General features: G+C 54.4%; 11 protein-coding genes across 11 annotated transcripts; 7 read left to right on the top strand and 4 right to left on the bottom strand.

Annotated features, from left to right (window-relative positions):
* Positions 1-89: 89 nt before the first annotated feature.
* On the bottom strand, positions 90-3590 carry A1O5_04550 (uncharacterized protein; the record flags this gene model as incomplete). The annotated part of the gene is made up of 1 exon (XM_007745155.1): positions 90-3590. The coding sequence occupies one exon, from the start codon at positions 3588-3590 to the stop codon at positions 90-92; it is 3501 nt and encodes a 1166-aa protein (XP_007743345.1).
* A 1926-nt stretch (positions 3591-5516) lies between these two features.
* A1O5_04551 (uncharacterized protein) lies at positions 5517-6239 on the top strand (the record flags this gene model as incomplete). The annotated part of the gene is made up of 3 exons (XM_007745156.1): positions 5517-5703; positions 5758-5858; positions 5991-6239. The coding sequence occupies 3 exons, from the start codon at positions 5517-5519 to the stop codon at positions 6237-6239; spliced, it is 537 nt and encodes a 178-aa protein (XP_007743346.1).
* An 871-nt stretch (positions 6240-7110) lies between these two features.
* A1O5_04552 (uncharacterized protein) lies at positions 7111-8585 on the top strand (the record flags this gene model as incomplete). The annotated part of the gene is made up of 3 exons (XM_007745157.1): positions 7111-7453; positions 7596-7859; positions 7945-8585. The coding sequence occupies 3 exons, from the start codon at positions 7111-7113 to the stop codon at positions 8583-8585; spliced, it is 1248 nt and encodes a 415-aa protein (XP_007743347.1).
* Positions 8586-8697: 112 nt separating this feature from the next.
* On the bottom strand, positions 8698-9252 carry A1O5_04553 (uncharacterized protein; the record flags this gene model as incomplete). Its single annotated transcript, XM_007745158.1, has 2 exons — positions 8698-8748; positions 8815-9252. 2 exons carry the CDS (start codon positions 9250-9252, stop codon positions 8698-8700), a joined length of 489 nt encoding a protein of 162 aa, XP_007743348.1.
* Positions 9253-10894: 1642 nt separating this feature from the next.
* Positions 10895-12646, top strand: A1O5_04554 (succinate-semialdehyde dehydrogenase (NADP+); the record flags this gene model as incomplete). The annotated part of the gene is made up of 4 exons (XM_007745159.1): positions 10895-10930; positions 11001-11088; positions 11161-11901; positions 12000-12646. 4 exons carry the CDS (start codon positions 10895-10897, stop codon positions 12644-12646), a joined length of 1512 nt encoding a protein of 503 aa, XP_007743349.1.
* A 297-nt stretch (positions 12647-12943) lies between these two features.
* A1O5_04555 (uncharacterized protein) lies at positions 12944-14500 on the bottom strand (the record flags this gene model as incomplete). The annotated part of the gene is made up of 1 exon (XM_007745160.1): positions 12944-14500. One exon carries the CDS (start codon positions 14498-14500, stop codon positions 12944-12946), a length of 1557 nt encoding a protein of 518 aa, XP_007743350.1.
* A 514-nt stretch (positions 14501-15014) lies between these two features.
* On the top strand, positions 15015-15913 carry A1O5_04556 (3-oxoacyl-[acyl-carrier protein] reductase; the record flags this gene model as incomplete). The annotated part of the gene is made up of 2 exons (XM_007745161.1): positions 15015-15575; positions 15644-15913. 2 exons carry the CDS (start codon positions 15015-15017, stop codon positions 15911-15913), a joined length of 831 nt encoding a protein of 276 aa, XP_007743351.1.
* Positions 15914-17781: 1868 nt separating this feature from the next.
* Positions 17782-19075, top strand: A1O5_04557 (uncharacterized protein; the record flags this gene model as incomplete). Its single annotated transcript, XM_007745162.1, has 2 exons — positions 17782-17829; positions 17897-19075. 2 exons carry the CDS (start codon positions 17782-17784, stop codon positions 19073-19075), a joined length of 1227 nt encoding a protein of 408 aa, XP_007743352.1.
* A 309-nt stretch (positions 19076-19384) lies between these two features.
* On the bottom strand, positions 19385-20519 carry A1O5_04558 (uncharacterized protein; the record flags this gene model as incomplete). The annotated part of the gene is made up of 3 exons (XM_007745163.1): positions 19385-19485; positions 19559-20225; positions 20304-20519. The coding sequence occupies 3 exons, from the start codon at positions 20517-20519 to the stop codon at positions 19385-19387; spliced, it is 984 nt and encodes a 327-aa protein (XP_007743353.1).
* An 844-nt stretch (positions 20520-21363) lies between these two features.
* Positions 21364-22277, top strand: A1O5_04559 (uncharacterized protein; the record flags this gene model as incomplete). Its single annotated transcript, XM_007745164.1, has 2 exons — positions 21364-21435; positions 21528-22277. 2 exons carry the CDS (start codon positions 21364-21366, stop codon positions 22275-22277), a joined length of 822 nt encoding a protein of 273 aa, XP_007743354.1.
* A 278-nt stretch (positions 22278-22555) lies between these two features.
* Positions 22556-24205, top strand: A1O5_04560 (uncharacterized protein; the record flags this gene model as incomplete). Its single annotated transcript, XM_007745165.1, has 2 exons — positions 22556-23052; positions 23191-24205. 2 exons carry the CDS (start codon positions 22556-22558, stop codon positions 24203-24205), a joined length of 1512 nt encoding a protein of 503 aa, XP_007743355.1.
* Positions 24206-25013: the final 808 nt, after the last annotated feature.

Raw genomic sequence — 25013 nt, forward strand, 5'->3', positions numbered from 1 at the left:
TTCAAGACTACCATTCTTCGCGGTTCTGCACAACGTCTGCATTCTGGTTGAAGTGGAATCCATTCCTTCCGACCCTTTTCTTTTCTTTCCTAAGCACCGCCAAAGACCAAGAGGCATTGAATATTGATTCCGCCAAACCCACGCTGGCGCAACAGTTCCCGGCCACGGTGAAGCGGGAACTCTGCCACCGCCATGACACTGATATCCTCGGCGCCGAGGCCTGCTTCATGTAACAGCTGTATTACCGCACAAAGCGTCTCACCAGTAGAAAGCACATCGTCCACCACCACCACTGTCTCGCCCCTGGAGACCACATCCCGGCCCATCTCGATCCGCTTCTGTTTCGAATCGTTCGATGCCGACAGCGCGATATGCGACGGGAACTTGATGGCGGAAATGGTGGGTGGGGGGAGCTTACCGGCTTCACGAATCAGCACCAAGGGCACATCAACTTGCGAGGCCAACGCTGACGCGTAGACAAAACCGCCGGCCTCGCAACACACCACCCTGTCGACATTAGCCCAGTCACCGATGAAGTGGGTTTGCAACAGAGACGTGCACAGCGCCAGCCCACCGAGCTGCTGGGAGATGCCTAGCACGTCACGGAACTCGATGCCCGGGCGTGGGAAGTCGGGTACCAGGCGCACCATATTGGCCAGCCGCTGCAGATCCTGGTGGACGAAGGGAAGCAGGTAATGCTCGGCAAACCTCTTTGCCGCCTCCTTTCCTATCGTATCATTGTTGAAGATGAGACTGGGCCGGTAGTCCAACGCCGTTATATCCGACCTAGTATTGTTGCTGTCGCTATTGTTCTTCTTGTTGTCAGTATCATCATCATTGACGTGACACCCCCGGCGAACCAGCCGCTTCTGTTCGCTAGCTTGGACTCGAACCTCGACCAACCTGCTGTCTGGCACCAAATGCGACAAGGCTGCGACCGGCGCCTCGTCTCTCATTCCGGTGATTAGCAGCACGTCCAAATCTGCAGCGCCCTGCACCACATCCAGAAAATGTTTCTCTGGCAGCCGAGGGTGTTGCCGCGCCTGTTCCTGGAAAAATGTCGTTAATCCTGGCCGGTGTTGCTCCTTGTAGGCACGGTCCCAAAGCAGGCGGCTCAGGTCGGCACCGGTAGCCGCTGCGTATTCTCGCTTGATGGTATCGCTAATGCTGACTGCACGCGCCGTGAGGCTTTTGTGGGCGCATGTCATAAACACAGAAACCCAGATGTCGGCACAGTAGTCCTTGCCGGCGCAGCTTTCGCCCGTGACAAGAATGATGAGCTTCTGGTCCATTGGCGCTTTTGGGAGCGGACAGGCGTACGCCAGCACATTATGCGGGTCCAAGCTCTGTTTGAGACGGGCTAGGCGCGACCGATTTGGTCCAAAAGCCTTCGCGGCCAGCGCGGAGTCTCTGGGGTCTGGCCCAAGGTCGGCGCCATAAGTTCCACTACTCAAGGGCAACAAGTTGGCGGCGACGTTGTAAACCCAACGCACGGCAGATTGTGCGGCTTCGGTGCCGTCTTGGTCGCGGGTCCAGACACCGGTTATCACGCAGGCAAAGTCCCAGTCTCGACAGCCGAAAGCAGTAGCATCGGCTGCAACGTCGTTGACCGCTCCACCGCCCTGAAGTAGATGCAGATAGCAGAGTGGCGAAGGACGAGTCTTGACGGCGGCCACCAAGTGGTCGGCGACGCTCTCTGCTCCGATGCATTTTAAGAATAAACATCGCTTGAACGAGGAGGTCTTGCCGCCGCTGTGCCCACCATGCATCCTAGACATATACATCTCGGTCTCGAACAAACCGATGCCGTCCACGGCTTTGAAATCGTCTTCCGGCCCCCAAATAGTTTCTACGGGTGCAGGCGTGCGTGTTGCAGAAGTGAGCGGAGTCGCGGAAGCTTCGAACATAGTCACGCCAAGATGCAGCTGGCCAGCGTCCCAGTAGAGATATGCATCTGCCGAACAGTACCGGGGGAGGTTATGAGCGATGAGTTTATCAAAATCGCTGAGCTTGCGCCGCGCGTCGAGGTTGTCGCTTAGCTGGACAAACCAGTTTCGAGTTATGTAGGTGGGAGCCTCGTACGTCTTGAAAGTCACGCTGACCACGATGCCAACGTTGGTCCCAGCACCTTTTATCGCCCATAACAGATCGGCTTCATTTTCCGGGCAAGCGGCACCAGCTGGCTGGTGTTGGCTTGGTACACGGCCAACGCAGAGAACTTGGCTAGATTCGACGCTGACCACAACGGCACCGACAATGGCGTCACACGCGAGCCCGTGCAACCTAGCCAGATGCCCGATGCCACCTTGTAGCCACAGCCCTGCGCCTACGCTTGGTCGGGCCCCTAGGGGCACTGTCACGCCTGCCGCCATGCTCTTGCGGATGATATCCCCCGTCTTGCAGCCAGCTTCGGCCACGACCAAGCAGCTGGAACCGGAACCAGAATCCCTTCCATTCTCTCCTGATGGGAGAATATGTACTTTGTCAAAGGCGCCCATGTCGACCGAGACAACGGTGGGCCAGCGACAGTGGCTGCTGTGACCTCCGCCGATAACGGTCAGACCGACACCGTGCTTGAGAGCCCATCGAACACACTCCTGGAGGTGTTGGACCTCTGCCGGCCTAACGATCGAGGCGGGGCGGTGGAGGCGAGCCTCCCAATTTTTGACTATTTTGCCCCCCTTCACCGATGGCACCTGCGCTGTCAGCTCCGGCAAGGCGGTCGCATGTTGGGTAAAGGCCACCATGAGGTCGGGTGAGCCGAACAAGAGATGGTCTGGGTGGGCTTCCTCGCGGCGGCCCAAGACGCGGCACACCTCTCGCCACCCAGCTCGGATAGCCTTGTCCACATTCGCATCCTGTATGTCAAACCCGGCGATGAAAGAAGCAAAACAGTCCAATACCTCGTTGTCATCCGCCACGCGTACGACTCCCATAGGGAAAGAAGCCATCCGATAGCACACCAAGCCATTGAGGTCCAAGGCCCCGTCGCGATGGAACACCACCACCATTCCGCCTTGTGGCCGCTCAACCAGCATTTCAAGCGCCCGTTTGATGAACTTGTGTTTAGGCCTCATGCCATACATGCTGTGGCAGAATAGGATGAGGTCGTATTTTTGACCGTCGTCACTTGTACCCGTACCGGTACCACTCGCTATGTCATTCTCGAGAGCGAATGGGATTCGGCGAATGTCGGGCGCGCTCTCCAGACAGGGCAACGGGGACTCCATCTCTGACATAGACCAAAGCCATTCTTCCACACTTGTAGCAAACACGCCGTTAGGCTCGAATGCAGTGTACCTCCTGACCTTCTGTCTCAGACTGCGGGGCAGATATCCTAACACGCTCTTCGGGCCGGGGCCGATCTCTAACACCGATATCTGGGCAGGTGAGTTGAAGAGAGGGGCCAGCAGCTGGGACAGTTGAGGGACGATAAAGTCTCGGTATGTCCTCCACCCCAAGCCCTGCATCAAGATATCGAAGCCAGCGCTGTACTGTGTGTCGGACAACGGTTGCTTCGGGTACGACGCCGTAGCAATAGCCCTGGCTTTCTGCCTCAGGGCCAACTTGAGGGAGTCGAGGGTGGCCATCTCGGTTTGGTATGAGGATGAGTTGAGCTCGAAGCGAACAAGGCTCGGTCAGATATGAATAATAAAGGCAGATTAGTGGGCCTTTTTTTTATCATGTGCTCTTGTGTGACCTGAGTGCGATCGCGGGAACACATACGCGTAGACCACGGCTGAAAATTTCCGGAACGACTTAGGAACGCGGCAGTTTTCCCAAAATCGAGTGGTTCTGCTTCTACCACAGCTCAGCTCGACGAAGAGAAGATCCGGCAACATACGGTACTGGATGCGGTGAATGTCGATGCAGCCGCGCAGCAAACATTCACTCACCGCGACCAGGCAGAAGCAAGTTTGACAAGCCCGTGAACCCAGACAACATACCTTTAGGTAAACACTGAGTAAGACACGAATCTGGGTGCCAACCATCATCTCTCTTAAAGCTCTGCACGGACAAAGGCGAAGTCCTTGTTGTAGAATGGATGTTATCTCCTCGAACCAGAGGCATATACAGAGTAGATAGGGCTTCTGTCAGTTGACATTTGCTCATTTCAGTGTGAAATGAGACGTTTAAACCTATGTGGCATGGGAAGCTGCTTTTCCTATACTCGGCCATAATTACCAGTGTCTTGGCATATTTCACTCTAGGCACCGAAGCTGTTCTGGCTTCTTGGCATTCATGATCACGTGTATTCAACTCTATATCATCTGCAAACGGAGAACGGATGCTACAGTTCACCGACAACCTCGTCTGAGATCTCCTCGGTACCTATTATCTACAAGGACTTGTCGGTAACAACAGCGGACTCTTTCAAGGGTTTGGATGATGATCACATGTTGCAAATTGCCCTGCGGAGAATAGGCGAAACACTTCCGAACCTTTCGCTTGCCCAGGCCTAGCCAGGCACTAACGGATGATCTGCAGGGCTTTGTAGCTGGGACGGCACAAGCAGAAGCTAACAGCCAGAGTTACGAGTACGGGCAACACGGGGTCGAAACCTTGTAGCCCCTGAAAAAGGGGTTCCAACTTTCATGGTGAGCACTGAGCGGCGATACGCATTCGTTCTATCAAAGACAGATGTTTTGACTTCGGTGCAAAATGCTTCCCGCCAGATCCCCTGAGGTCAACTCCGCTGAAGCAAATTCAACCTCGTCGACAAAATCATCACCACCATTCGGTACTGGGTACTCCGCTGCCGCCACCGACCGCCTCATGCCACGAAGCAAAGCGGGTTCACTAGGCTCAAAAGTGAGGTCCGAGCCCCCTAAAATCGTTCGGAGTGGTGCCGCGCCACGGTGGTTTCAACTTTGCTCTTCATCCGGGATGCCAGTAAATCATTCCCTTTTAGCAAACTTTCTTTCTCGTATTCAGCGCCCGCAATTTGCAGCGCGTGTCGAGCAAGATGAGTCAACCGCGGAAAAGCTCGAGAGGAAGCTGGCCCCAAACACGGGTTGCAAGCCACCTTGGCCCCATCCCGCACCTTCTCATGTTGCTATCCTTGCTTCTACGCCTTGTATGCCTTTCTGCTCGCTTAAGAGGACTCGGCTCGTGCATCGCACGAGGCTGGGCACCGGGTATGAAGAGATTTGCAGACGACCTACACCCCTCTTTGTGCGGATTGTGGCCAACGAAGCAGCCTGTCGCTATTGCACCCCTAAACACGTTTCCTGGCTCACCGGGACACCAGAGCATTTCCGGTTTGACTTGTGATTAAGGAGAGCATATTGACCATGCAGAAATGGTTTAGGTCCATCAGCGACTCTCCTACCAAGCATTGAGCATGGCTCAAGGGCGGCGGCCTTCCGATGCCAAAAGTTCATATACCGCAGCATCTTGATCACGACTCCGTGTTCTACGTTGTTCTCTCCCCCCAGCATCAGTCTTCGTCCATTCTTTTACCTCAACTGACCCAAGTCATTCTTTCACAACAGAATCACCACACCCCCCAGACAATGGCTTCAAATGGAACCGCACCCGCCCCTGCCCAGGCCGGCGTGATTGACCAAAATGATGTGAATGACTGGGTGAAGCGCTTCAATGAGGCCCTGGCCGATTCGACGACCGTCACCGCGCCAGCAGCACAAGATGCCCGCCCGTGGCATTCATCCTTCTTTGGCTGCTTCGCACCTATTGATACTTGTACGTATGGTCTCTGCAAACCAAAGCGTACAGGGGCTGACATGCTTTCTCCAGGTTTCATCACCTGCTGCGTACCGTGCGTCACCTTTGGCAAAACCCATCATCGCAGCCGCAAGCATGGAAACATGGAGGGATACAACTTTATCAACGCTTCTGTGGGTCTTGCCCTATCTCTCCTCCCGCTTGTGTCGGCCCAGCTGCCGTTCACACCTGTCCTTTTCGGTGGCGGAGCAAGCTTGCCTGAACATTGAAGAAAATGTCGTTTGAGATTACTGATATCTAACCAGTGCCTCATGTTCACCGGTTTCTCCTGCTTTGGTCTCCACTTTATCCCCATGATGTTCCAGCGTGCCGACATCCGCAAGAAATACAACCTCCAGGGCGACTGCGTTGGGGATCTGCTCACGTCGTGCTGCTGCGGCTGCTGCTCGCTCATCCAGCAGGACAAAGAGGCCGAGTTCCGTGAGAAAGAGCTGGCGGAGAAGGTCAACGGCGCCGGGTACACCAAGCCGCAAGACATGGCGTATCCGGCTTAAACAGAGAAGACGGGCCCCCGGGCCCATGGAGTTATTGATGGTCTGATGCGAGCGAGGCTGCCCAATGACCCTGGAGCTCAGCTTGATGTGACATTTCTGTACTTTTATATAGGGTGGGCATTCCCCCCCCTTGCGTGTAATGCCCATTTTGGAAGACGATCTCACAACACTCTATCCGTTCATGCCCTCTGCCTCTTGTTAAACGCCCAGTAGCCGTGTTCTATGCTCTGTATTGTCTGTCGAATCCTCGTCATATTCCGCCTCGTTCCGACCCAAGAGCACATAAGGGTCAAGGAGAGATCCATGCATATGCAAGCTGTTATCCAAGTGACAAAGATTTTGACTTGGAACTCACCCTGGGGATTCCATACGAGCGGATCCATCGTTGTTGTGCCTGACCCCACCCAGCCTGGTCATTCATCGTAAGGCTGACGACCCCTTTTTCCATCGCCGCCGCCCCAACCTTTCCATTTCCAGCTATCAAGTCTCACCAACCTGGGGGAGCATCTACGAGCAGAACTTGACTCTTGCAACTCCACCTATTATTCCGGACCCTGTCAGGGCTCGCAGTCTTGATGAGGGGAATGTTGATTGATTCTCTTTAAAGGCTGACCTAATATCAGAATGCGGGGGTGCGAAGCAAGGACGAGTACCCCAGTTGTCATCATCATCATCATCATCATCAGCATCATCGTCCGGTAAGCGGCCGCCCGTTGTTCGCGTTCCGTCCCAAAGTGCATAAAAAAACAAATGCCGACCTTGCTTCTATAACAACAGATATCATTGCTAGACAGCCTGCCACACTCGGACGTTTCATCCCTCGCTGCATGGCAGTTAGTTTCTCTACTCTCCTTGACCACTGTTCCCAACAATGGTCTCGTCCGCAAGTTCAACCATCATCTTCCCGCCCTCGCAGACGCCCGTGCGGGTGCGCATGGTCGACACCACGGCTCTCATGACCGTGCGGGCCGAGTCGTTCGTCAAGCCCGTCCAGAAGCCGGGCCATGAACTTCTCAACCTGACCTGCGTCGCGTTCCTGATCGAGCACACCCCCTCTGGGAGGAGAGTCATGTTCGATCTCGGCGTGCGCAAGGATTTCTGGAACTACGCCGCCGTGCTGCAGAAGCGGATCGGCTCCGTCATCCCCAGTCTCCGCGTCGATCGCGATGTCCCGGAGATTCTGGCGGAGAAGGGCATCGCGCTGGATTCTATATGTAAGTTGATATGCCACGCGGGGAGACGGGATTGGCATCAGGGCCTGAGGGAGAGCGCGAGAAGGCGACAGTATTTATGTGCCTCTCGCTCCCTGCTCTAGAACTACTCTCGTTTTCTGACAGACCTTCGTGGAAACTCCAGCATCTGTCATATGGTCACACTACCATTGGGACCACATCGGCGACATGTCTCTCTTCCCACCCTCAACTGAGCTGGTGGTCGGACCTGGCTTCAAGGCCGCACCACTGTTGCTCCCTGGTTTTCCCGAAAAGCTGGACTCGCCCGTGCGCACGTCTGACTTTAAAGGTCGCGAGCTGAGGGAGATTGACTTCAAGAGCTCAAGCCTCCGGATTGGCGGTTATGGGGTGCACGATTTCTTTGGCGATGGCTCCTTTTATTTACTCGGTAGGTTTTCCGTCACCTGTATCTCGCTGTGGTTGGCAAGGAGCAGCTGTTCGTGCTATGTTGCTCAGGGCCTAACGAGTCGCAGATACACCCGGCCACTGTATAGGCCACATGTGCGGACTTGCGCGGACGACAGCTGGCAATGACAGTACGTTCTTGTTGCTTGGCGGAGACATATGTCACTTTGTGGGAGATATCAGACCAAATCCGAGATATCCAATTCCAGACCCAGTACCGGCCGACGTGCTCGATCGCGACTCAGGCTATTTTCCGACTCCATGCCCGTGCAGTCTTTTCACGGACCACCATCCAGCCATCTCTCATGGGATCCAATCTGGCGCCCCAAAACAGACGCCGTTTTACAAAGTATCGACGCTCGGTTCGTCCGCTTACGTCGATCCGCCCACGGCTCAAGAGTCAGTGGATGAGTTGATCAACTTCGAACAATCCCCTGCCGTGATGGTCTGCATCGCACATGACGAGGCGCTGCTGAAGTTCTTGCCCACGCTAAACAGAGATCCGGGATCAGATCTGAACAACTGGAAGAGCGCAGGATGGAAGGAGAAATGTCGCTGGGACTGGCTAAACGAGTTACCAAGGAACGGCAAACCAGGCAGGAAACCAATCGTGGAGGGGTTCTGGCGAGATGGCAAGCCGTGGGATAGGTCAAAGATGGGGGAGGACGGAGAAAGGGAGGCTGAAGAGGCTAAGAAAGGCAGATCGTAAGGTCTTGCATGGGTGGATTCTGAACACTATGTGCACTGCCGGCTCTTTTCGATGCGACGATTGTCAAAGTTAGCAGAGGTTCACTTCATGTTCTGAGAACACCAAGAGGCATTCAAGAACCAATCTTGCGCCACTTGAATTCTCCCCGTGCTTGTCGGCCATCCTGCGAGGGCTCATTATTAGCAGCGGTCCTCTTGAATGCTCGCCGTTGGTCGACTGAGTAACAAACCTTTAGAGTGTACCACTTGACAGGATTGAGTGTCATATACGCAACACCATTCTCCTCTCTGAAGCGGGCTACCCTCGTCTGCGGCTTCCCGATCCAGTTTGGATTGCAACCAATCTCAACCTTTGTATGCCACAGAAACGACCCATCGTCCTGTTCCAAAAGGGTCATGAAGCCGCCATATGTTGTCAGACTGCGGCCGATGCGCAGCAATTCTGCGTCTGTGGGGTCGGAAGACGCCAGTGGTTCCAACCCCTCAGGCTTAACCAGCGTTCCAGATAGATAGCCCGAGGCAGAAATGACCACTTTGCCTTGAGGGTCGTCGCCGAACGGCTTGTCAAGCAACTTTCTGTCTGGCTCTTCGGAATCATACATCTCGGCAGATATGAGCGTCCACACTCCGACCAATTTGTCTTTGTGCTTGTCGAAGACGTTTGTCATCTTGTTGATTCTCAGATGATGAGTGGTTCGGACCAGGATTGAGCTGGAACGAGGCCTGCCGATACGGGGAGAGAATGTGGTGAGACTTGTCGAACGGAACAGATGATCGATGCTTCTATCTATCAACGATCGTGTCAAAAGACCGGTGAGATCAAGACCATATTCCGGATTTCAGCAAGCTACTCAAAACCCTTGCAAGCTGGGGGTTATCCGAGGTTCTCTCGATGTCCCAATGAGAGATGTCCAGGATTTGGAGAAGCATAAGCAGCCATCATCTTACGATGGGCGGCAAGGGTAAATGGCAATACTTTCCTATCTGAAAAGGTGTTCTTTCTTCATCACAGCGATGTGGGCTTCCTGATAAGGGTAGAGGAGCAAGGGTAAGAGCGGGGGGCAGATTGAGTCGGAGACCGTGATGATGCCTACAGGTTTGGCACCATCTCCTTCGTTTATCAGACCAGGAAAGCAGCGGTTGGCCTCTAGAAAAGCACACAATGATGATACTCAGCATGAAAGGAGGAGCTCCCAATACTGAAGCGGTATCTCTGCAATAGGGCAGAGCCTCATCTCTTCCCGCAAGCCCCCTGTTGACCAATATCGACTTCCTGGGCTCTCTCCATTTGACTATCCTTTGCGCCATCAGGCACAAGCGAGTGTAGCCATCTATATACGTTCCGAGGACACCTGCTGTACCGCGGCCACCAATACACCACACATACCCGCCAATCGAAGGCGAGTATGGCCAACCATACGAGTTCATCCTTCTCTGCAGAAACAGGCGTTAGCAGCGAAGAAACATCCACACAGCTGCAAATGACTGCCTCTAAGGGAACTCTTCAGAGTCTCGGCTGTATCGCCAGACCCGCTTCATCTACTCCAGATTCTGCAGTCATGCTTGAACGTACGCAAGAGTTGCTTAAAAAAAGCAAACACGAGAGCAGGCAAAACTTGAAGATGAAGACGAAATGTTTGTCCCAGCTTCACGTCCTGCGAAGCCAAAGGTTATTGACCTCACCGATGACTGATGCGTATAGCTCCAACTCAACGATGAAAATAGGGATATATGCTTGGTATCCCTCGATACCACATGTTCAAGGGGCATATTTGCCGCTGGAGAGAAGACTGTGACCCGATTTGAACCTTTTGCAGAGCTCATGAAAATCGACAGGGGAGATAACTGATCTATACAAGCAGCGCAGCAAAACGAAGGGTCCCAATGCCGGCTATTTGTTTTCAGAGGCACGAAACTAACGAGTGAGGTGGGGGACAAGGCTGAATGTTCCGCATGAGATGGTCCTCCATGACCTTATTGGCACCGACCAAGCCGAGATCGGACTGAAATCGAGCAGGATTGTGCTCTCCGCAGCAGTTGGAGTACGTAGGACCTTGGTAAGACTTACGACCTACAACCAAGAATGCGGAGGTCAGTCTTCCTTCATCCTCCAGCATGTGCCATGGATTCTCCTCCCGGCCATTGTCCGGCCATTGGTGTTGTGTAGACGGTCGATCAATGCTTCCCCGCTCATGTATGTATCAATATCATGGCACGGCAAGCACGGCTCGATGCCCGCACAGGCATTCAACAACCAGATCCCTTGCTTGCAGAATCTAGAGTGCGTCTTGATCAAGACTGTCGTTAGCCATGGCTGAGATACTTTGCAAGAAGATCCCCTATACGGTAGGTGTGGCTCTCTGATATACCGGGAAGATCTGTACTGAGGCGAGCTGCTGGCGGGGGCCCGAATTAGTTCCAAGATCCGACACTTTTGGATACGCGGTCCTTCATAGGAGGCAAATGGGTCGACGCTCTCAATGGAGACAAATTCGCTGTTCTTGGTAAGGGGACCTCAGAGAGGTGGACGGGGTGTTGAAGCTCTTGTCGGCTCACTCTTATGTGAAATCCCCCAGACCCGACCGACAATGAGAAGGTATGCGACGTCGCAGACCTGGGCCGCGAAGAGACCCGACAGGCCATCGAGGCGGCGCAGACGGCGTTCAAGACGTACAAGAAGACGACGGCGCGCGAGCGGCGCTTCCTGATGCGGCGGTGGGCGGACCTGATCAAGCAGGCGAAGGACGATCTGGCGGCCATCTGCACGCTGGAGCTGGGCAAGCCGTACACCGAGTCGCACGTCACGGTGAAATATGGGACCGACTTCATCGACTGGTTCGAGGGCGCGATCGAGCGGCAGTACGGCGAGACCATCCCAGCCGCGAGGGGCGAGAACCGCATCTTCACGATCCGCCAGCCCCAGGGCGTCGTCGCCGCCATCACGCCCTGGAACTCGCCCATCGCCATGGTGACGCGAAAAGTCGGCGCCGCCATTGCCGCGGGCAACACCGTCGTCTGCAAGCCCGCGCCCGAGACGCCCCTGTGCGCCATCGCCGTGGCAAAGCTGTTCGAGCGCGCCGGTGGGCCCCCCGGCGTCTTCAACATCGTTACATCGAGCGCGACCAAGTCGGCCCTCGTCGGCGAGGAGTTCACTCAGAACCCTGCCGTGCGCCATCTCAGCTTCACGGGTTCTACGGCCGTCGGGCGCTACTTGCACGCCGAATGTGCAAAGACGTTCAAGAAGACCAGCATGGAGCTGGGCGGGAATGCGCCCTTTATCATCTTCGAGGATGCGAAGCTTGACAAGGCTGCCGATGGTACGTTCTCTCTTTCTCCCCCCATTCTCCCTTAAACGGCCGTGGAACAGCAGAGTATGAAGAGAAGAAGAAGAACAAATATTGATTTAGTGCCACAGGCCTCATCTCGTCCAAATTCCGCTCCTCAGGCCAGACTTGCGTGTGCGCGAACCGGATCTTCGTGCAGCGCTCGGTGATGGACAAGTTCGCCACAGTGCTCGCGGAGAAGCTGGCAAAGACGTTCCGCTACGGCTCCGTGTGGGACAGGCAGGTCAACTTTGGCCCGTTGTACTCGCCCAAGGCGTTTGAGAAGATCGAGGCGCAGATCAAGGACGCGCTGGCCAAGGGGGGCAGGATCTACGCCACGGGCGGTGCTCCTGAGAAGAACCAGGACAACGCCGGGTTCGGACCAAACTTCTACCCGCCCACCATCGTCACGGACGCGACCAAGGAGATGCTCTTCATGAAGCAGGAGACGTTTGGGCCGTTGGCGTTTTTGGTCCCCTTCGACACGGAGGACGAGGCTGTGGAGATGGCCAACGACACCAGCGCCGGGCTCGCGTCCTACTTCTACACCGAGGACATCTCGCGGCTGTGGCGGGTCGGCGAGGCGCTCGAGTCCGGCATGGTCGGCGTCCGCGTCGGATTGATCAGCGCGTGCGAGCAGCCGTTTGGCGGCATCAAGGAGAGCGGCGTCGGCAGGGAGGGCGGCAGGGATGCCCTTGATGAGTACACCGAGATCAAGAGTATTACTGTTGGGCTTTGATCTGGCGAAGCTGGGCTGAGCTGGTATACGTACCTGGTACCGAGTACAGGAAGCTGGGACCTTGGGCTCTGAGAGCGCTATATATACACAAGGACATTCTCATCAACAAATTTCTCTCCCTCTCCGCCTCACTCTCTGCCCCCCTCCACTGACAGTCGGTAACACTCTCATCTAGCGGGGTCAAGCTCGTGTATTTTCTCAATCTTTGACTGATAATATTACTTTTCGAGTATATTACATACATACATAGGCATGTATTGAGTGTATGTGATGTTCTTCTGTCCCCACCTTGCTCCCTCAACTTGGAGCCACCGCCTTCGCAGCAGCCGCGCCTGCTCTCCGCCCAAACACGGCACCAGAGGTCAAGCCACTGCCGCCGGGGTAGTTTTCGTAGAACAGACCACCCATCATCTCTCCGACAGCATACAGCCCGGGGATTTCCTTACCCGTCATCGAGCTGACAACCTGCGCGGTCTCGGGGTTGACTTTCAACCCGCCGAACGTGAAGGTGATGCCGCAGGTTACGGCGACGGCCAGGAAGGGCGCCTTGTCCACGGGGAGGGCCCAGTTCGTCTTCCCAAGCGCGAGCCGCTTCGTCCTGGACTGCGTTGACATGCCGTCCCGGACGGCGGGATCCCACTTCTTGTCCGGGTTCTCCTGTTGAAAAGCATAGACGGCTTCGTTGTATTCCTCCACGTTGCGGACGAAGGCGTCGCGGTTCTCCAGGCCCAGCGGCGTTAGTTTGTCGGCGAGCTCCTCGATCGAGTCAGCCGTGATCCTCTCGACTCTTTCCGGCCGATACTCTTCAGACCGCAGCCACGAGACCGTGCGCGAGTCCCAGATCTGGAAGGCGACGTGGCTCGGCTGTGCGAGGATTGCGCGTCCGAACTTGGCGTACGTGTAATTACGCAGGTCGATGCCTTCGTCGACGAACCGCTCTCCTAGTGTATTGAACATTAAGCCTAGCGGGTATCCGGACTTTGTGAACTCGTTAGAGGCCTCCCGATCGCCCGTATCGCTAGGCGCGTTCGCGTCCCAGGCCACGGAATGACATCCTGACCAATTTCCAGTCTGAGCGGCCGAGACGTCGCGGATGGCTGTCTCGAGGCAATCGCCAGTGTTGTGGGGGGTGCCTCTCACTTTCGCGAGATCCCAACCGGGACCCAAATACTGTGATCGCAGGCGAGGATTGCTCTCGAAGCCTCCAGCTGCCAAGATGACTGCGCCAGTCCGAATAACGGCATCCTCACCATTGGACTGCACCGCGACCGCGGTGACGGCGCCAGTCTTGGGGTCCGTTATCAGGCGTTTCAACGGGGTAGAGTAGAGCACTTCCACGCCGTGCTTCCTAGCCGCGGTCTTGTGGTCTTCGATCAAGCCCTTTCCTCCGTCCTGCGTCTTCAACGACAACCCGCCCCAGAACTTCAGGCGCCCGTCGACTTCGTACGCTTGGCGGTTGAACGACAGCTGGAACCGAATGCCGTTGCTTTTCAGCCATTTGACCGTTGCATTTGAATCCTCAATAAGAATCTTGGCCAGCCGCGGCTCAGATCGGCCGCTGCATATCCTTTTCATGTCGTTCGAGAAATTGTCAACCGTGTACGGCTCCAAGTCGATCCTCTTCGCCGTCTCCGCGTCCACGTTGTTGACCAATTGCAGCAGATCCGCCGTCCCGCCATGGACAGTCCGGTACGCGCCGGCCGTGAAATACGAGTTGCCTCCTGCCCATTCTTCCGGGCACTTGTCGATGAGAAGAACATGCTTTGCCCCAGCCTCTTTCGCCGCCACAGCAGTTGCAAAGCCCGCGTTGCCGCTCCCTGCAACGAGGACATCACAACGGGATGGGGGAGCCATTTTATCCGTGTGCATGCACTTGTGAGAGGCAGACTCACATTGATTCAAACGAGAACGAGCGACCAGATCTGGATGGCTTGTTGACAAGTCTGGCCTTTTGCGCTCACGAAGACATGCCTTTCGGATGTAAATTGTACAAGGCGTCTTTCGGCTTTTGGATTTCAATCGGCAATTTGATATCCAGAATGTCAGGAGATCTCTCGGTTGAAGATGAATTCATGTCCGCTATCGGCGCATGGGCATTGTGCAAGCACCCAATGCTGAAGCCCATAAGCTTCCCCCAATTTACAGGGGAGGAATTGGAGAAGGAGGTCGGCAGGCCCTTTGAACACTGGCTGCTGCCGGCATCTCACAGGCAATGGCACCACCGACGGGCGTTTAGCCAGCGAATGTTGCTGGCTATGATGCACCCCTCGGCATCCCCCATCGGCAAGCCGTCGGGGCATCTCCGCACACTGTGTCCCGCTCCCCTCATTCTCCCTCCCTCTCGCCCTCAGCCTTGTCAGCGAAAAGCATGTCGAACAGCACTTCACGAGGAAATCAACCTTCCAAAATTCACTTCAGCAAAGTGGATATGGCACGTCTAAGCGGCAAAGTTGCTCTTGTCACTGGAGCGGGCAGCGGGTTCGGCGAGGCTATTGCACATGCATATGCTGCAGAAGGGGCGAAGGTTCTGATAGCCGACATTGCTGTGGCCAATGGACAGAGAGTGGCTTCTGATATTGCAGCCAGAGGTTACACAGGAGACGCCGTATTCGTCGAGTTGAACGTGACCCAACGCAGCGACTGGGAGAAGGGTCTGCAGTTGGCCAAGGACAAGTATGGAAAGCTGGACATTGTGGTCAACAATGCTGGCACCACCTACAAGAAACAGCCTAGCATGGGCGTTTCGGAGGCAGATTTCGACAGAGTCGTGGCCGTCAACATCAAGAGCATATATCTGAGTGTTTCGGTCTTGATGCCGTATTTCGTCGAGAGGAAAAGTGGTGTTTTCCTGAGCACCTCGTCGATTTCTGGCATGAGAACTCGGCCAGGGCAGGTCTTTTACGGCGGTACCAAGGGATTTGTCAACACGGTACTCTGAGAAATCCTCCTTCGCAGAGTTCCATGCTTTGAAGCCGTTTGCTAACAATGGTGTATTAGATCACCCAGGGGCTTGCTGCCGAGTATGGGCCAGACGGGATCCGCGTGAACTCGATCTGTCCGCTCAGAGGCGCCACGGGCCTGCTAGAACTATTTAGCGGCGTCCCAGATACTCCTGAAGAAAGAGAGAGGTTTGCCCAAACTGTTCCATTGCGCCGCATGTCGGAGCCAAATGATATCGCCATGGCAGCGGTCTACCTTGCGAGTGACGAGGCGGCATTTGTCACCGGAGTCAATCTGCCGGTGGATGGAGGGCGACTCGCTCTGTGACCGGGCGAACAACCTTTGGGGAGCATGCTTCCACTCAGGGAAGGAGCACCATAGCTGCATTCGAGCAATTTTTCTTGAGATTGGCGAGCCAGGCATACATTTCAAACCCACACGACGCCACCGAGGGCATCCTCTAGTCAGTTAGACTGCAAACGCATCACAAAGACCACTTACCTGCCTCGCATTTAACAATCCACTGATGCTCGAGTTGAGGTCGGCAGCGACAACATTGGCTTGGCTAACCTCGATATGTGAGCGGAAGCGGTCACGTAAAACCTCTGCAAGGCAAGGAGAGCACACCCTAAGATGAGATGACTCGAGTCACATGAAAGGGGCTGACCACCCAGTCAAAGAAATGGCCAAAAATCCTTCGTTGCCCAAGATCAAGTGGAAAAGAGCCGTCCAGATTCCTTTACAAGTAGAGGCTCAGGACTTCGTCCACGGCCTTGCCCCGGCGAAGGACTTACCCAATGACTCTCTTTTCCAGATATGATGGCCACGTTGAGGGGTGTGTATTTATTTATTTTTTCTTTTCCTCCCTTCTTTTTCCTTCGTTTTTCGGTCTAAAAATAATCCTGGTTTTTTTTTTCTTTTTTTTTCTGGGGGAGGCAAAAACGGGTTGGGTGTGTCGTGGCCACAGAGCACAGCCTCCTTCGTAAAACCCTCGTGAACTTTGACTCTTTGGGATGGCAGACTTTTCGTCTTCTCGGGTCTGGGTGCTTCCGCGCGAGATACAGTACATGTCTAAAAGGGTTTTGGTTGGCGAACTGTGTAATCGGGCAGCTTTGTTTCCACGATTTTGGGGCGTAAGAGGAGGGCGCTGCTATGATCTGCGCTCGCCAAAGGGTAGGCTGGCTGCATGAATGACCTGCCTGCAGGGTTTCTATTCGCGGGTGTCTGACTGGCGCTTTCGCCCAAGGGAGGGCCTAAGCTGCGAAGGGCTGTTGTTGTTGGCTTTCCCCAGTACTGTCCTTTTCACATGGTCAGAAGGATGGGACTTGTGGGCTTACTCGGTACCTTGATCTCATCGCCATTCCATCATATGTACGTGGTACCCTGGAACACGGCTGCTCAATCATACAAATGGCACAGAAGCAGAGTGGGTGGAGTATGGTGGCTTTGAGTGGAACAGAGGGCACAGAAGTGGCGCAACAGGAGTCGTTTCATCACTGTGCTAAGAAGCCTCGCGTGGTAATGTCAGAGAATCGACGCCCGGGTGTGTCTGACATCATTGGCCCAACCGTCCCAACAGCCTATTTTTGAAACAGCTGGAATGCTTCATGCTTCTTGCTTCACGCTTCATGCTCCACGCTTCATGATTCCACTCTTCCACTCTTCCACTTCCCCCCCCTTTCCGCTTTCCCTTTTCCTCTTTCCTCGTCCCTCTCCACTCGGCTCTGACATTTCCAACGCAGTTCCACCCCTCAGCCTTCTTCCTTTTGCTGCACGGATCGCGCGTAAACTACGCCCTCTCTGGAAACCGCCCGCTTGAACCACAGCGCCCAGGGCCGCGTAACGGCCATCGAGGCTGGAGCGTGTCCGGGTTCCCTGACGCGGCTAGTTGACAGTCGGTCTGGGAAAATGGACAAGATCAAGAGATCCGTGAAACGCATGGGCGATGGGACCGATGCAGGCAGTGATGCCAGTCATGAGGCCAACGTAGAGGATACCGATGGTACAAAGTAAGCTCCATGTCCACCTCTTCACACTTGGTCACTGCTCCATACTGCCATCACCTTCAATTTTGATACCCCCATCGAGTTGGTCCTTGTCACTGTTCTTCGCCTTCCCACATTACCGAGTACTTGTATTGAAAAGCCGTCATCGATAAAAAGAATAAATCTACCCCCACATATCGTCTAACCATCATGGTCGCCAGGCTAGGCAACCTCAGTGCCCTCAAAGACTTTATATCGGTAAGTGGCGACCCGTCATGTCTGGTTCACTGGACCCGCCTCACTCACATGGTACAAACACAAACAGTTCCTTGCCACGGTCAGCGGTGATATCTCTCACATTACCGCTCCACCCTTCATCCTAGCACCATCTTCTCTCACAGAGTTCCCTGCGTACTGGGCAGAACGACCAACATTGTTTACCGCCCCAGCCCATGAACGTTTAGCGGAAAGACGCATGCTCTTGGTTTTGAAACTGTACCTGGCTTCCCTCCAAAGGCAGTATTATGTCGGCCGCACCGTCAAGGAAGGATTAAAGAAGCCCCTCAATCCTTTCCTCGGCGAATTGTTCTTTTGCGAATTCAGCGACCACGACTTGACCCAAGAGAAGGCCCCCACATCGACGGTCAGGGTGATCAGCGAACAGGTATCGCATCACCCGCCCACCACGGCGGCATATATTTCAGCCGACGACCATGGCGTCCACGCCCAGGCATATTCAACTCAGCACACCACCCTATCCGGAACATCGGTCATGATCCGTCAATCTGGCCACGCCGTCTTGAAAGTCGATAGATATAACGAGATCTACCTTCTGCCTCTGCCGGATGTCTGTGCGCGAAGCGTTCTCACCGGCGTGCCCTGGCCCGAACTCAACGACACTTATAGCATCATCAGCTCCAGCGGTTACACAGCCGAGATGCGATTCATTGGAAAGAGGATGTGGGGGGGCCAGCGAAACTGCTTCGAAGCTTCGATATACCGCACGGTCGATTCTCAGAAGAAGGCCATCTTTACGGCATCCGGAAGCTGGAGTTCCAAATTTTCCATATTCAATTCGGAAGGGAAGGAGATTGACGTATTTGACCTGGCAGATCCGCAAAACCAACCTGCGCCCATGGCAGTCAAGCCGTTGGAAGAGCAATCGCCTTGGGAATCGAGACGGGCATGGGGTTCAACTTTCGAAGCCATAAAACGCACGGATCATAACGCAGTTGTGACGGAGAAGTCGAAGCTGGAGAATGCCCAGCGCCAGCTGAGGAAGCTCGAGCAGAAGGAGGGAAAGAAATGGGAAACCATGTTCTTCACCCGCTGTGATAGTGCGCCCGACGAGGAAGGAGTGGTCCAGAGTCTCTTCGACCAACTTGACGATGACGAGGCTGATCGGTTACGAGGAATAAACGGTTGTTGGAGATTTGACAAGGAGAAGGAGCAGAGGTGGCGAAATGATCAAGGCGGTTGGAGGCCGGAGACGCCATTTGGCTGAATGCCGCTGGTTCGGAAGATAATTCCAAAGCACCATCATCCAAATCCGGCAGGTCTTCGTTGCCTCGGAGGAGGCGTACCTCGAGAACAGTACGCGAATATATGGTTTGGGAATCCACTCATTTTCTCGGGGGGGCTCACCGGATGTAACAGAGCATGCGAGACAAGATATCCCGTCTCTCTCGCAGCAGGCTCTGCGTCAGGGCCCTTCCAACGACATCTATGGCTTTCGGTTTCACACTCAATCGGCTCCTGCCTTGCAGATATACCTTCACCTTCGATATACTGAGCAGCAGTCGCGCGTCAACTGTTAGCTTCGTTGGATCCTTTCAGTCACGTAGACGGTATCTCCAGTGCGCAAGACGGCACCAGAGGGGCCAGCGAAGGCATATTGACCGAACACAGGCTTGTCTGTCTCGAAGGTCAGAAACGCCACCCAACTGCAAAAGAACCACAGATAGAAACGAAATACACATGTGCTTACGAGGAAACTTGTCATTGACTCTCCTGTCACTGGCCAATAGTCCATAGAGCTGCCGATCGCGATGGATCATCTCCCCCGTATCGGGATCAGCGTTTAAGCTGAGGCATCGGACTGTCCGGAAGATGCATTTGATTGTGACTTCCTGTGCCTCGTCCGATTGCGATCGAACCAACAGCGAAGACCAATTGTCCTCGTCATAGGGAGGGAGTTGACCCTTGACATCAACATGAATGTTAGGTCGGAATCGGAGTATCACATCCTCGTATTGATACTCTGGAGGCAGTCGAGAGCGGGCATCTTGCTCGGACGCGGTCGAGGTAATCAGCAAGGGAGCAGCATCAGCAAATCGGATGCGCTGCGGCTGCAGGCCTTCTTGGAGAGCTAGAGACAAGGCACTGCGTTGGCTCGGGATGTATGCTGCCCCAGGAATGTCACGGCGGCCGGTCCCTCCTATAGAAAGGAGCCGAACGTCCTGGTCCAGGTGCTTGGAAAAGAAGGCGGCCGGCTCATCCCCTAGGTCGATACCTATTGCGGTTGTGCCAAAGATGCTGACTTCAAAGGTCTTGTTCGCCAGAAGAGATAGTGGCGACGGAGTTAGTGGCACCGTGACTGAAGACAGAGGAGTGGCTCGAGTGTGATGGATCGTCAGTTTCGTCCAGCTATCATCCTGCAAGGAGCAGAGGGTTAAAATTAGCGCGGGTGTGTCCTGTACGCCGGCATGCAAGGCGCAAGGCGCAAGGCTTACTATGGTGGGCTTAAAGAGTGCGAGCTTGAACTGCTTCTTGATGGTGAGGAATTTCGCCAGCCGTGAGCCGTCCTTCGGAGGGTTAACCAACACAAAACATCGATCGAAGCGTAACCCCTCGTTGGTGAGCTCCACCGATGACACTTGGACGGGCGGAAGAGACTTGACGGGATAGATGAACAGCTGCTGTATCGTCAACGGGGGACCCAAGGGCATGGTGGATGGAGTCGCTGGTGAGGCGACGGAAGCTCTCACTGACCCTTTGCACCGTGATGGACGACATTGGTGACATTGCCAGTTAGAGGGGGACGAAAGGCCCCGGAATTAGCCTTATCGGGGATACATGGGCGAACAAGCAGAAGAACGAACAGAAGGAGGAAAAAACCAGAAGAGGGAGGTGAGGGCGAGTCGAGGGCGAGTCAGGCCACTTTTATTTGTTTGGAGCCTGCGAAGCCTGTTGGGTGCCCCTCTTTTACCCAAGATATAATCGTAATGGTATTCAGGACGGCACGGAAGACGGGTGACGGCTTGTTAGGTCGCGAGGTTGATACCAGGTACGTTCATGGCGGTCACGTGTGAGCGACGGAAGGCGACTCAACGCTTAGCCGGGCCCGTCTGCCGCTAGACCAAATCAAGCAATAGGCAGCGAGCTATTGTCACGTGACGGCCAATTAAGTGCCTCTGAGACACCATGAATCAGCCCTTGGCGGGCAGCGGAGTGTCTTTCCGTTCTCGGGCTCCCGGTGTTCTGCCGCTGGCCTTCCATCTCGCCAACTCTTTCTCTTCGACAATCTTGGACAATCCCCCTCCAATCCCCCAGCTCCTACGGCTGAGTATTGATCCTCAACTCATCGCTCCCCCGATCCTCAATTCGAGGGGTTTCGCCCGACCTGTTTGCTTGGTGTCGTAGGATTTGTTCTGGAGTCGCTGCCGGTGTGGACCCCCCGACCCATACCCTTCCGCGCCACCTAATTCCAACCTCATCCGAAGAAGAAAAAAAAAAAATCAATCTCAGGCAATCTGACAGCGAGCGCGCTCACAGAAGGGCCCCTTTCTCTGCATGGCAAACGTCACTCCAGGTGTCGAGTACGCCGATCGGGCCTGTAATTCCTGCAGACAGCGCCGGGTTAAGGTAAGTAGTTCCTTGGGCGAACCATTCTGTTGCATCGACTACGTCCCCCTCTTGTTGCTTTCCGTCCGTTCGCTTGCTCACAAAGCGAATAGTGTGACAAGAGACTCCCTGCCTGCTTGCGGTGTGAGAAGCTCGGCAGACCGTGCACCGGCTATGATCTGGAACGCAAATTCCTGGACGAAGGCATCAAGGTTCGAAGGAAGTATGATGGACAATTTCAATCCCCAGACTTCTCCAGGGCGGTAGTCTCGACTCCTCCCAAAGTCCCAGTAGCGCCAGTGCCTGACCAACGTATCAATCTTCCGCCGATACACAACATCCCGAGCATTCCCCAAATCATTTCACCACCCATCTCTTCCACTCCGAACCTTCCAAGCATACAAGGAGGTTCCGATCGGACCCCGCTCGGAAACATACAATTTCCCGCGTTTGGAATACTCAACCAGCAAAGCCCCGACTTCAATCTATTTCCCAATACTCCTCCGCCGCCACCACCGGCGATCAGCGCACCACCTCCGTCGGCTCCTCCGTCCAATTTCCAATTCGCAGGGGCGTCTCCGCAGCTGGCCGAATATGGCCAGTATACTCACCAGGAGCACCCCACAGCCAAATTACTACATGGCAGGCCCCAGTATGCGCCCTCAGATTTGGATTCTTCAGTTAGCGAGGACTATTTCGATCTTGACATTGAAACCTACTATGCGAAGGGCAATAATGCCTGTGGCTTTATTCCCGGCCTACCCGTAATTCTGACCGACAACAACGTTCCTGAGTCTGACGATGATTTTTTGACGAGTGATTTCGCCTCAATCAGCGGCCGATCATCAGTCTATGATGGGTAAGCTACCTTCTCTCCCTTGCGCTCTACCCAGAACAGCGTGGCTGCACCTAGCATCTCTTTTCCTTGCATTCAGCCAAGTCGAACAGCCACGCTGACAGATGTACGCTCATAGCTCGGATGGCAATCGCACCAGTCGCCCAGAGTACAGTCAAAAGTACCTCCACGAAAAGACAACCGAATTGGCCTGTCTGACGCGACATTTTGTGCAATCAGTTTCACCATCGTGAGTTTCAGTGGCGTTATGATGATTCCTCCGTCGGACTTCTAACGGATAGCAGCATGGATCTTTTCGACCTCGACACGTACTTCAGTAGAATAGTCCCTTTGAAAGCCGTCCAGAATGTAATGCTAAGGTCCGCGATGGCCGCAGTTGCCGCGAATCAAATCGGACAGATGATGGCCAATCACTCGCCTTTGGAAGATCTGCAGCATCTCTTGCCATTTGTTGGAGAAGATGGTGTGTTGCAGCACACCGATTGGTTTTACAAGGCGGCCAACTACTACGACCGTGGCATATCATACCTGAGGATTTTCCTGCAGCGTTGGTTGAGCGATACAAATAACGAGGGGTTTACCGCACATGCCTCGAGGTACAATGATCCGAGAAGTCTGTCTGAACCGAACAACAGCGCCACGCTGAGCGTTTCTCCCCGCAAGCGACGACGCATAAGCAGAACACAATCATCGGATGGAGCAGACATGGAAGCTTTGGTGGCTGCAATATCTGTGTTCTCGCTTTATGAATCGCTCGACAATTTTGCCGAAGACTGGTCACAGTAAGTGCTTTTCTATTCGTCTCCGGAAACCACACCTTCTCTCTCCGGCGTCCAAGTCTCCCGCCTTTCTGAAATATTACACGGTCTCCCTTTGAATTCACTTAGGAAGTTAGTTATTCCTACTAACCGGGTTTCTAGGCATCTCGATGGCTTCAAAGCACTCCTGGAGAGCAAGATCCTTCCACAAGCCGCTCTTTCTGTCCCTCGCCCCCGTGCAAACCCTTTCATATCAATGAAGGCCGGCCGAGCAGCTTTCTGGAACTTCGCTCGAGCAGATTATCTTGCGGCTTACGTCAACCACTCAAAAACCCGATTAGACCCCGACAATTTGACCATGTGGAAAGCAGCAGGGTTGCCCGTTATGGACGATGGAACACTAAACTATTATAATGATCCATCGACTCCAATCAATGCCGTCGTTTCATATCAACCCGGCGATAGAGAAGACTTGGTTTCCTGTACGTTAATCTGGATTGTCTTGAGGACCATGAATTTTATTGCACCGCAAGAAGACGGCACAGGAAGTACGGCAGGTACTCCACGAGTGTTCGACAGCCCCGCAACGCAAATCAAAACCGGGTCCGATCCGGGTACTCCAGGCGCTGTGCAAACTCGCATTGTCCGGTGGAAACATCTGCGTCGACAACTCGAAGACTGGTACGACAATCTTCCGTTCACTTTTCAACCATATGCGATTGCAGCCGCAGGGGCACAACAACCCTCCGACCTTTTGCCCGATGGCAGACCGCGCTTCGCAAGACTGTTCTTCAGTGTCCCGATGTGTGCTGCCGCGCTTCAACTATATCACTTTGCCCAAATTCTTCTGCTCTTGAACCAGCCTGTCGATGAACAGGACGCGAGACATCCAGCAAACAGGCTTCGAATGTTTCGACAGGTTGCCGAAGAGTCAGAGCATCACAGCCGCCAGATTTGCGGCATCGCGTTGGGGAAACCACCGCCGGCAGTCAGCAGGCAAATGGTGCACTCGCTCTATCTGGCGGGATCGTGCTTTGAGGAGAAAGAGGACCGAACAGTTGTTTTGGAATTGCTTGACAACATTGCTAAGGAGACAGGTTGTCCGACTGCGCACCGGATTAGAGATTTGAAAGAGCAATGGCGCTGGGAGGATGATGCAGTCAGAGAGATTGCATAATGAGCGAGATGAAGCAGGGAAATGTGCTGCTGACAAGTCTTCTGACGCGGGGCTGAGCAGTTCTGGGATGTGAGAAAACGGAGGGTCTGGGAAAATGTATTCCAACACAAAAATGAGCCTGTGTGATGGCTGATGACCAGTGATTAAGGGTTTGGAGTTCTGAAGGTTAGCGGGCTATTTGTTGAATACTCATGTCATATGCAAGCGGCATTATTTGGATGGGACGCGGTGATTCACCTCGCCAGACCTAAAATTGAGAGTATATGGAATATCTAATGTCGATGCTGAATTTCCCTCAGTCTTACGCCTGCATGTATGTGCCTTCGTTTAACCTGGAACAGCCAAGGGGGGGAGGGTCCGGGATCACTCTGATTCTGGACTCGACAGACCGGAGGGCTCACCCGTCGGAGATCTCATCTGCCACCAACTTGTTCTTGTCTTGTCTTTTTCTATTAGCCGTCCCTCGACGCGGTGCTTACCACATCCAAATAGCTGTGTGCATCCACCAGTGGTTCAGTCACTAGCCGGGGCACGCCGCGCTGTGTGTGTGCTGTGGTGTGGGGAAGAAGTTGCGTCATTGCGCCGAATCTGCGCCGAGAACGCCGGGTAGCCGCCTTGGACATATACAGCGGGACCTCTCTGTATGATACTCGATGGGGGGGAGCTAATGGATACAAGTCCTAGTAAGGTGAGGAGAGCAAGGGTGAGGTAGCTGTCCGTCTAACTGGTTCGGGAGACCGAGGGCGAGGTGCGCGGCCGCGAACTATACCTATCTATCTACCTACTAGCCTGCTGCCTGTCTGACCTT

The sequence above is a fragment of the Cladophialophora psammophila genome (assembly GCF_000585535.1).
Source record: "Cladophialophora psammophila CBS 110553 chromosome Unknown aczJe-supercont1.6, whole genome shotgun sequence".
NCBI lineage: Eukaryota > Fungi > Ascomycota > Eurotiomycetes > Chaetothyriales > Herpotrichiellaceae > Cladophialophora > Cladophialophora psammophila.